Source organism: Magnolia sinica, chromosome 4, assembly GCF_029962835.1.
Source record: "Magnolia sinica isolate HGM2019 chromosome 4, MsV1, whole genome shotgun sequence".
Lineage (NCBI taxonomy): Eukaryota > Viridiplantae > Streptophyta > Magnoliopsida > Magnoliales > Magnoliaceae > Magnolia > Magnolia sinica.
This window is the reverse complement of record NC_080576.1, coordinates 7,037,769-7,048,738: the sequence shown is the minus strand read 5'-3', so window position 1 is coordinate 7,048,738 and position 10,970 is coordinate 7,037,769. Positions and strand designations below refer to the sequence as shown.

The window sequence follows — 10,970 nt, the reverse complement described above, 5'->3', positions numbered from 1 at the left end:
CGTTATTCATCGATAAAGAAGCAACTCTCCACATTAAATTTGAACTTTAGACTCGGGGAACGTCTGACCCAAACAGCTGGCCTGGTCAAGGTATCAGGTGGAGCACCTTTGTATAAAAACTATATATAGTTTAAAGACACTTATTAAGTTGTTCCAATTTTATACAAAAATGTATGGTGGAATATTATTCAGTAGAAACATTTTTTTCCAGTTACAGTTAGGGTAGGCCCCACCATGATGTATAAATGCGTACACTTTGGACATCATGCATACTTCTCTCGTTTGGGCAAGGGTCTTAAAATCGGCCGATCCATGACACAGGTGAGCTATACAAGCAAGAATTATTGGGTGGGGAGGCCCACCATTAATTCAAAATGGCCTGTTTTTTTGATTGTCTAGGGAAATGTTTTATATAAATAGTTATGATTGCATACACATAACAAGGTGGATCCTCTATGCAATTCAAGGATGCATAGAGGACCCACCTTGTCATGTGTATGCAATCATATCCGTTCATCAATAGGTTCTGTGGCGGATGGTCCACATCGCATAAAAAGGTACCCTTTAAAAAAAATAATAATATTATTAATTTTTTTTTATACTCCCCCACACACTCACGCCTTAGTGGGATTTCACACCAATGCAAATATATTGAAATCTGGACCGTTGTTTCTAACTCTTTCTAACTCACCTATGTATGGGACGGCGATGATTCAGATAACCGTGAGGACACAATCCAGCTTAGATGATGGGCTTGGATAATACCGTATATCATCAAATAAAAATCTTTAGAAAAATGGAATATACCAGAGAGAGAATATCCGGAGTGGAAAAAGATCTACTGGGAAGAAATGCGTTCTCAATCTATGGGCACAAATATACCCACCTAACATTTTAGGAGATTCCAAAATAGTCTTTTGGCGACACAACCATCCACATTCCGTCCAAAAGAGGTCCTCTAGTTTGAAACTGTCCGACAATCTCAATCTCAAATCTCATCATGTATGAAGGGACTGTTTGGTTAGGGACTAACTATCACTAGACTGGGTAGGACTAAATACTAGTAGATGGTGGTAAAAGTATAACAATGATTTTTTGCTCACTATTTGGAAAAGATCTGAAATTCCGATATCCAAACATGCCCCACCATTACAAGTTACAACCTGTTCAGTTATTGCTCAAATTTGATTTAACTATCCATTTCCCAGCCACTGATCACAGGATGACAGTCCAATTGCCCTGCCTCTTTCACTACTTCCCACCCACAAGATGGCCCACCAAATCAATGGTCTGGATCACTGCACACACATTAGGCTTGAACACACATCGTACATACAGTAAATTGCATTGATTAGTTGCACCAAAATCGTTTTAATCTGGTCTCACCACATTCCCTATATGATTTTGAGTGAGGCTTCAAGGCCCACCAATTCCAACATTCCACAACCTTTGTTCATTACATTGAAAATAGCAACCACAATGATACGACAAACAGGTAATAAAATCACAAAAATCCATGGCATCATGAACCATGTGTAATGTATATCTTCCAGTCTAAAAAATTCACAAAATAAACTGTCACAGAAGCACTGGAATGTTCTTACGCCTTTGCCTTTAAACTTGAATACCATAAACAAAAAAGATAAAAATAAAAAACATAATTCCATACATTAATCAAGGAAAATCTGTCGTTGTTTGGTAGAGAGAGATACCTAGTCTCGATGCAATTGAGATCCAGGTATGCTTGGATTGCTAATCACATTGAAGAAATCAAACAATATCAAACCGCGTAAGGTAGGAAAGAGAATAAATTTACAGGAAGAGAGGCAAGGGAGGCGTGATCTTTTTCAGGTATTTTCATAATCCTGCTGATATCACGAGAACTGCCCTGAATCATACTAAAAATGCTAATTCCAGAAAAACCAATCTCCGAACGCCAAACACAAATGCCCCCGCACTCGTCAACGTGGCATTTCTGCAGGATCTGGGACAATAATCGGGTGGTCTGATAGTGAATGTAGCTTGAGCCCCAACATCCAGAAAGTCCCATTTATCAGGTGGGCCAAACATCTATGTAGAAGCGGATGGTTAGAAAAACGAAACAGTCACCTGGGTTTGTCGTATAGGGCACATGCACTTAGGGCACCAACTGATGAACGCTGTGGATCCCACACAGGTGTCATGCCAGCACACAAGGAGCACCCGTGTTTGGCGATTGAAGATGGAGCATCCAGGAATAGCATTCCTCTTGCACGAATGCTGCCACCGAAGTCTATAGACAGCTTCCATGCAAACAAATTCGATATCACGCAGACAAGGGTTGCTGGCCCTTCACATCCTAAACCGAACGACAACACAAGATATGTCGTCTTTACTTTCTCTATTCAATGCTTCCGCCGTCAGCTGCTTAGCTGCAGCCTGCGGGTCTTTGATCTTTCTAGCAAGAGTGACTGCCTCTTCGTTACTCATCACCTGCAATAAAACCACGAAAGAACAGATAACAAAAAAATTCTAGTAGATAGCACCACTAATCTGTTGGATGCAATGAATATATAGTCAATACTAGGAGATGAACTACCTTCCACAGACCGTCACTGGCAAGGATGAGAAGATCAGTATTGTGATCAATATCTGCATCCTTTATATCGGGATCTGACCGTAGATGTGATTTGAGGCTCTTGTCACCAAATGCACGAGAAACAGCCAGCTGCCCATTAACTCTTGGGACATCTCCTGATAAAAGCAGCCGTGAACAGTCAATTTACGAATACATGGAAACAGAACACCATGACACGATTATACATTGGGCCTTGCATGATGCATCACGAGCCAGGAGAAAATGAGACCGGGGAAAGGAACTGGAAACTTCTCTTTCTACTCATGCATGCACGAATACATATGCATGACTGTATGAATGAAGTTCTCACAATGACTATAGATCCATCAAATCCTTCAAGGTACCTGCGTCGGGTATGACAAAACTGGGTAGTGTGAAATCCGTGTAGGACATAGTTCACTTCATCATCATCATCAAAACCTCATTCCAATTAATTGGAGCCGGCTACATGAATCTTGTTCCGCCATTTCACTCTATCATGGGCCAGACCTTCAGTTAGACCATAGGTCATTAAGTCTTTTCTAACTGCCTCCATAGGACAAAGTTCAGTTAATCCAAAGTATTTTTTAAAAAGAAAAATTGTACTTAAAAGAGGAATGATAATTCCAAAACAAGTGCACTACATGTGCCAATGTATCACATGTGTGTGACCTGGGCTTTCTTAGGTTGTCCCCATAGTGACTGTTCCTTCACAGGAATGTTTGGAGAGAGAGAGAGAGAGAGAGAGAGAGAGAGAGAGATTTATTGATATCAATCTTTTTAGAGAGAGAGAGAAAGCTTTATTGATATCAATCTTTTTATTACAATACTTAAGAAAACTCATACTTAGAATAAATCTTTAATGAGAATCCTCCCATGGAAGAAGTTTATTTCAAAGCCTTTTAATAGTAAAAACCTCTACCTAAGATGGTAAAAGCCTAATAATTAAATATAGGAAATAATCCTAAAAAACCTTCAATTACATCTTCAGTCATATCTTTTAATCAGCCCTCATATTATCAGTTACATCCCCCCAATATCTCCCACAAATACTCAACTATAGCTCTTGATATTTGGACTCAAAATAGAGAAATAAATAAACCGTTCAAAATCAGCACATGTTGGGCCTTGCGGTGGGTCATGGGCTTACATCAATTCTCTCTGCCTTTGAAAGAACTCATCCTCGAGTTGGAAACCAATCCCAACCTTTGGACTCGTACTACCCCTACGATGAATCATCTTCTTCTTTTTTCTTTTTCTTTTTTTTGTGGAAACTGGTGGTGTAACCCTAAGCGTCGGCCTGGCACAACCTCTATCAAAGTCCACTATAAATTATGTCACTTGTACTTTTATGGGTGCCAACTTGTTTGTTGTAGCTTTAAAATTCTTTGTAGATCCTGAAACATTTGCCCGTTTTTTCATGCCACAATCATCTTTGGCAAATGTACTTCAATTTGAGTATTGTGACTTATTTGCATGTCTATCAATGTGACTGCCACTATTAGTGTATCCATCAATTGATCCATTGGTGATTCAAGTGTGGGTCCAACGTTAATGCATCAATCACTTCGAATGTCAACTCTATGGATCTCTTTGTCATTTCCAGAATTTCTACATCAATTCCAGGTTCTCTATCACGTTCCACAATCGTAGGATTCAATCATTGGTGTCTTCATAAGCCGGGGCCACCCGTTGTTGGTTAGGATGTTGGTGGGGATCTTCATTACATGCCCACATGCTCCAACTTGGGTCTTTGAATTCCCTAAACACTAGAGTTCCCCCACTTAATTCGTGAGATTGCCTACTGCATACGTGAGTTGATCTCCCGCTCTATGAATGAATGGATCAATTATATTACTTGCACAAACTTTTCTTATGTCACCTCCTCCGAAGCCATTATGAGATATGTAGAGTCGGCATTTCCCCAATGATCACTCGCTCTGATCCAAAATGGTGCAACCCGGTTATCGAATCAAGGAGATCTTGACACTCAGATTGTAAAGAAATGGACAAGAGTACACTCACAAGAATATTTGAGTATAACTTATCAATATCAGACTTCTTCTTACAATACTTAAGAAAACTCATGCTCAGAAAATTTAGAATGCTTACCTCCCAGAGCCCCCCCTAATAGATCACAAATGAATCTTTAATGAGAATCCCTTCGACAAAGAGATTGATTTCAAATCAATCACACTTGATTTCAAATTAATCTAATCTACCTAAGATAGTAAATGCCTAATAATGGTAAAAATAAATTTAGAAAATAATCCTCAAAAACTTCAATTACATCTTCAATCACATTTTAAAATCATCCCCCATATTATCAATCTCATCCCCTCATATCTCCCACAAATAATATATAGCTCTTGATATTTATGCTCTAAATCTATAAATAAACAACCTAAATTCAGTACATGTTGGGCCTTGCAGTGGGTCATGGGATGTGGACCTACATCACTTAGCCCAAAAATCTGACTAGTCCATTTATCAAGTAGGCCACAAACGTACAAATAAATGAATGGCTAGAAAAGCGTTAACCAACAAATGATATCCAACATGCACAAGTTGCTCACTTGATGAATGGCCTCACCTAATTTTTTGAAATGCACGCATGCATTACAGGGCCCACTGTATGAACACCCTAGATCACACACAGGTTTGCAATTGCGGCACACGTGGCGTGTTTCTTGGTGCTTGAAGACGGATGTTTGGAACTAGCATCCTCTCATTTAATCAAATTCATGAAGACGATAAATATATCCAATGGTAAAAAGCGCTAAAAGACTAAATGGATAGTTGTGCCCTCCCACCATACATTTGAAGATCAAGTGAGTCTGACACCTAAACATGCCCAGGTAATGAAGGTTGTGACATTAAATTCACTAGAGGGAACGTTGACTCTATTTATATGATGGCATATATTTTTGACCGTCACACTCGTAATGGCCTGGTGGTGATATTGATAAATTCCATCTCCATAATTGTTAAAAGAATTTCCAGTAATTGTTATATTGTGGACAACCACTTCGCGATATCGATCTACATTTTGGCAGAAAATGAAATGAGAGGTTTAGATCTCCTCCTCTAAGGTGTTGTCTCTGTCGAGAGAACACAAAACAGTTTTGCATTCTGACAACAACTGATAACGTAGGGCCCCATGACTCCACATCAACAACCTTTTCTTTTTTTGTCAATTATTGTTTCAGAGGAAAGAAAGAGCCCCACAAAATGGATGTATCAATCCAAAAACCTATGTATTAGGTATGTATACTTAGGTTGACAGTCACATAATTGTTATTGATTAAGGTGCTAGTGTTGGTTGTCTAGTTGTGATCAGATATATCTATAATAAAGTTCGGTAGACAAGGTTGGATTAGCAGTCGGCGTCTCATGACGCATGATTCATCCAATGGCACATGAAAACTATAATTAAGAGGTTATATATTCTTTTTGAAAACCCAAGAAATTACAAAAAGAGCTTCTAGTTGTTGGGGTGAAAATGGGTTGGGTTGACCTGATGGGTAATTGGACCTGACCCAACAATTGGTGCGTTTGGGTCCAAAATCCCATGGGGAAAATCTGGGTCCAAAAGCACAAACCAAATTTCTAAATGGGTCGGATCTGGGTCCTCTCAAAATCAACTCAACCTGACCTGAACCGGACCCAATTTTTAAATGAGTTCAATTTGGGTTAAATTTTGATGTGTTGGGTCTGGGTCTAAAATTCTAACCCAATTCTTAAATGGGTCGGTCTGGGCTTCCCCTCAACCCGAACTGATCCAACCACCCTGGTTTCTAGTAGGTGATTTGAGTTGTGTGTAAAGCCCAGGACTGGTTTTAATATAAAAAACTCTAATGTTGTTGAGAAGTCGACGTGTATCTCTCATCAGAAATCCTACAAAATAGAGAGAACTGAGGCAGTATAATTAAATAATAATTATCAGTCAGTGAGGAGCATTTATCGATCCATATGTGCACTAAGAAGGTTTAGATCTCGTCAGCTTATTTTATCTTGTTATTGGACATTTGATTCCCTAGGGACACATGAGCTGTTGTCCACTGTCATAAAAGAGGACACGCTTTCAAGAATGCCAGCAACTGATCATTATCAATTTACTGCAAGGTTCACCACATTACATGTGCAAAAGCATTGTGGTGCTTCCATTCATCAAGGACCTAGACCTTACGCATCTAGAGAGCAACAAAGGGAAATTTCACGGATGGGTAGCAAATTTACATAAACAAGTTTAAGAAATTTAGTGTAGCCTCCTTGACTCCTGAGTCCTGAGGGCATTTGTACTTTTGCATGATTAGAAGGGTGGAAGTATATCCAGTAGAGTGGTCTCCTCATGTGGAAATGACATCAATGCTTCCAAAGGCAATGATCAAACAAAATGGCTGCAATGAGCATATGCAACATGATAGCAGGAACTATGTGACTGCCAAAGAGGGCAAATCAAAATAAAAGCGATAAAAATGAAGCATGTAAAGAGGGCTAACATTTTCAAATCTGACAACGTGGAAAACATTGAAAATGTTGATGCGTCAATGATCAATATACGTTATTTGTTTTGCAAGTTGATTTCTATGGAATTGTTAAAATGTCAATGCTCAATAGTAAGAGATGTCGCTCATTATCGTGGAAATACCCATGGATTAGCTTTTTGGGAAGAAATTAATTCATTTTTTCCAAAGAAAAAGTGTAATAATGACAACCAATTTCCACGACTACTTTTTACAATACAAACAGAAAAACACCATATCCCAAACAGCCCCTAAACCTACAATTATCATCAGGGCTATCATTGCAAGCAGTGTTAAAAAATCCGAACTGGACCCAACTCATTTTTTGTCGGTAGTTCAATCCAACCAGTCTGACCTGTTCCAACTGGGGAAGCCTATGTACTTACTGAATAGAAAGAAAAGAAAAGGAATATGTAAACACCAAACTTGGGACAGTGAATAGAACGTCTGGTTTTTAGTGCCCAGTCTGTTTTTATGGCCAGTTCAGGTACAGTCACCCAGTCCGGAACTTTCCCTATTAAAGTCAAATACACACTTGGAATCCAGGAACAAACCAAGTTAGTATTCTCTGATGATACTGCATGCCTAAAATTGCCTATGACTAAAAAGGGATGTTCATGTTAGCGCAGTCCACTGTAATACAGAGATGAAGACATGGATAGAGGAACCCTTTTTATTCCTCTAGTCCATGAAACATAATTACCATCTTCACCTTCACTCCTAGAGGAATCACGTTGTCTCCTACCCATGCTTTTCATCACATACAAGATTGATAACGTTTTTAAATGTGTTAACTCAGTCGCTGGTCTGGGTGTCAAGCATGGGATCGATCAGGGGGTCCTATAAACCTTAATTTCAAAGGATATGACAGATGTCCGACACTTACAAACAATAGTCTAAGCAAACTATCTAAACATTAATATGTCATGGGCATTTTTTTTTTCCCCATTTTGCTTAAATCTGAAGTACCAGATACAGTTAATGCATTGATTATGAGGGATATTATAGTCCAAAAAAATAGCCAACAATATAATAATTAAAGTTTCACATGAAAATCACTTTGATTTTGTGAGGACTGATTTTCTTTAAATTTGGAAACTAGCTGCAAAAGTGAACCATTTTTATGCTTGATATTACTTTCCACAACATTATTGGATTCATGTAGCTGACCCCAACTGTTTAAGTTAGGAAATGGTCCTTGATAGAGTGGAATGGCGGAACAGGATTCGGGTAGCCGATCCCAATTAGTTGGAATACGGATGAGATGATGATGAACATTATTGGATGGGGTCTCTTATCTATATTAGTAGGAGTTAAGCTCAAACTATACTAAGTACATAAATTAGAGAATGCAAAAAATGACTTGCAGAACTAGAAACTATTCAACTGAGGCAATAGAATCAAGAAATACTTTTCAAAATGTTGATATGGCGAACCTGGCATGTTTGAAACGAAGCCACCCCTTGTCTCAATGCTCCCACGCTCTGTGTTCGGCTCATGATCAGTTGTCATCTGTATTGCATCCCTGCCTTTTGCAAGAACTGCCCGCGAGTCCCCGACATTAGCTACCCACAACTTCTGACCATTTATGAGAATGGCAGTTACAGCAGTGGAGCCTCCTCGTCCCAAATCGGGAGTGTGAGAAAGAATTGCCCGGTCTGTCTTCTCATAGGCTTTTGAAATGGATCTATCCGGATGAGTCAAAAACTCTTCCTAGAAAAACAATAGCCAAAACACAAAATCAGCCACTACGATCAAACAGCACAATACATCTCCAAAGGTAATAACCCAAAATAAACATATAAATACGTAATCTTTAAGCTTGAGACAGTGACCCACCTCCTTTAAAATATTGGAAAACAAATGCTTTTGTAGGTAAGCGGGCACAGTATCTCCCATATGGCCGTCATATATTGCAAACAGCCCAAACTCTTGCCCCTTTATTTGCACGAATTTTGCAACATGATAGTCCTCCATAGGATGGCTCGCCTTCCCTTTGACAAGGCTGTATCCATAAGTAATCTTAGTTGGCCCATGATGGCTTCTTCCTTTACCAGAACTGCATGAGGAACGTACGCCTACCAGCTAAACAGCAAAAGACTAACTTCAACCTTAGATAAACCTACCATAACTCAAGCACTGAGAAATGACAATTCTGAAAAGTGAGCCACTATTTACACTCATCCCTTCTGATTTACACAAACCCACTTCCCAGGTTGGGAATTCAAATGGTATAAAAGCATGTACCTAATCAATTCCCAATATGAAAAATGGTATAGGCAAATCAATTGGCGTGGTTATAGATATCGATTTTTTTTTGCACATAGAGAAATCCAATTCAATGAACACTCAATCCAACAAAAGAAAAAGAAAACCAGTGTCCTAAAACCGAGAAATGAAAAGTTACAAAGCGAAAACTGCCAATCCCAATATTATCTCATCTGAAGCAATCAAGACATCCCAAAAATAGAGAAAATGCTATTTATAAATTCATTATCTTAAAGAAAAAAATTCTCGATGTTCAACAAATCAACCTCCATTCACCAATTACCTAGTCTGATGATAACTACAAGTCAATGCCCTTGGACAGCCAACATCATTACTCTAAGACAATCTCTTGGCAAACCCAAAAACTGCAAGCTTTCTAATAAAAAATAGAAACCCTTTTTCTTTTCTTTTTTTCAAAAATCACCTTTTTTATGAAATCATCCGCATCGTAAAAAAAAAGAAGAAGAACAAGAACAAGAACAAGAACAAGAACAAGAACGAGGAAAGATTAAGATTTTAATCCAATCCCACACCCAACCCAAAATTCTAACCCCAATAGAAGTTGTAAACGAATGGGAATGGGTACGAATCGACTAACAGATAATCCCTCTTAAAGTCATTAATTTTCTAATCAATATATGAAATCCAAAATACCCTTAAATCCAACTTAACAGAAACATCAAACAGAAATATAAAAATTAAAATTAAAAAATTTGAAATTGAATATATCTACAAACATATATGAAAACGCACTAAGAAGAAAGTAAAGAGAAAAATCTCCAAACCTGAGAATTAAAGCAGCATAACCTATCCATACACATCTGCCCCACTTCAGATTCAAATTACACTAAATTCTCAACATCTACCACCTTCTTCTCGGCTCAGATCAGACTCACAGACAAATCCCACCTCAGAAACCTCAATTTCAGGGCAAATTTCACGGCCTGCTGCAATGAAGCCGAGAATCCAATCAAGAAAAGTAGGAAAGAAGAAACACCCATCATCTAAAAAAAAAAACCAACCGCAGAAACCTCGAATTTTAGACGAATTTCGCAACTTGCATCATCAAAGTCGAAAAAACCGACTAATGAAATTAGAAAAAAGAAGAACAATAAGAAAAACCCAACATCCGAAAAAAGAAAAAACAAACAAAACAAAAAACAATCGAAAAATCGAATTGGGATTTCTGGAAATCCTCTTACCGATCCTTCAATCTTCTTCTGAGAGAGAGGGAGAGAGATGTTTTGCTCTTCTTCTTTGTACACAGAGAGAGAGAGAGAGAGAGAGAGAGAGAGTAAAATAAAAGAACACGTAAAAAAGCCGGTGACTCGCAGGACTACGTCTCAAAAAACATTTCGCCGCAGGACGTGACGAGTCCGACTCCATTGTCTCCCAGCTGTTCATCTTGTGGGCCACGCTGTGGGTGGCCAACGGCGCCGAAAGTCCTATTGAAATAGATGAGCCGGTGGGCCTTGCTCTATTCTACAATTAAAGTAGGAAGGGTTCACACTCGGTGATAGAACTCACACAAGCCACTCATCAGATGACTACAGCCGTGGGATTGCATCAATGGTGGATGG

At 38.8% G+C, this 10,970-nt stretch overlaps 1 protein-coding gene across 4 annotated transcripts; it reads right to left on the bottom strand.

The window, feature by feature from the left end:
• Nucleotides 1-1,504: 1,504 nt before the first annotated feature.
• On the bottom strand, nucleotides 1,505-10,706 carry LOC131242292 (probable protein phosphatase 2C 10). Of its 4 annotated transcripts, none has more exons than XM_058240847.1 (6): nucleotides 10,593-10,706; nucleotides 10,176-10,337; nucleotides 8,962-9,207; nucleotides 8,559-8,835; nucleotides 2,579-2,733; nucleotides 1,505-2,472 (listed from the first exon to the last, which is right to left on the bottom strand). In XM_058240847.1, exons 2-6 carry the CDS (start codon nucleotides 10,209-10,211, stop codon nucleotides 2,332-2,334), a joined length of 855 nt encoding a protein of 284 aa, XP_058096830.1. In that variant the 5' UTR covers nucleotides 10,212-10,337; nucleotides 10,593-10,706; the 3' UTR covers nucleotides 1,505-2,331. The 4 variants fall into 4 exon arrangements, with proteins under 4 accessions (XP_058096830.1, XP_058096833.1, XP_058096832.1 ...); XM_058240850.1 differs by having other exon boundaries at nucleotides 8,962-9,127; XM_058240849.1 differs by having other exon boundaries at nucleotides 10,176-10,334; nucleotides 10,593-10,670.
• Between the last annotated feature and the right edge of the window lie 264 nt (nucleotides 10,707-10,970).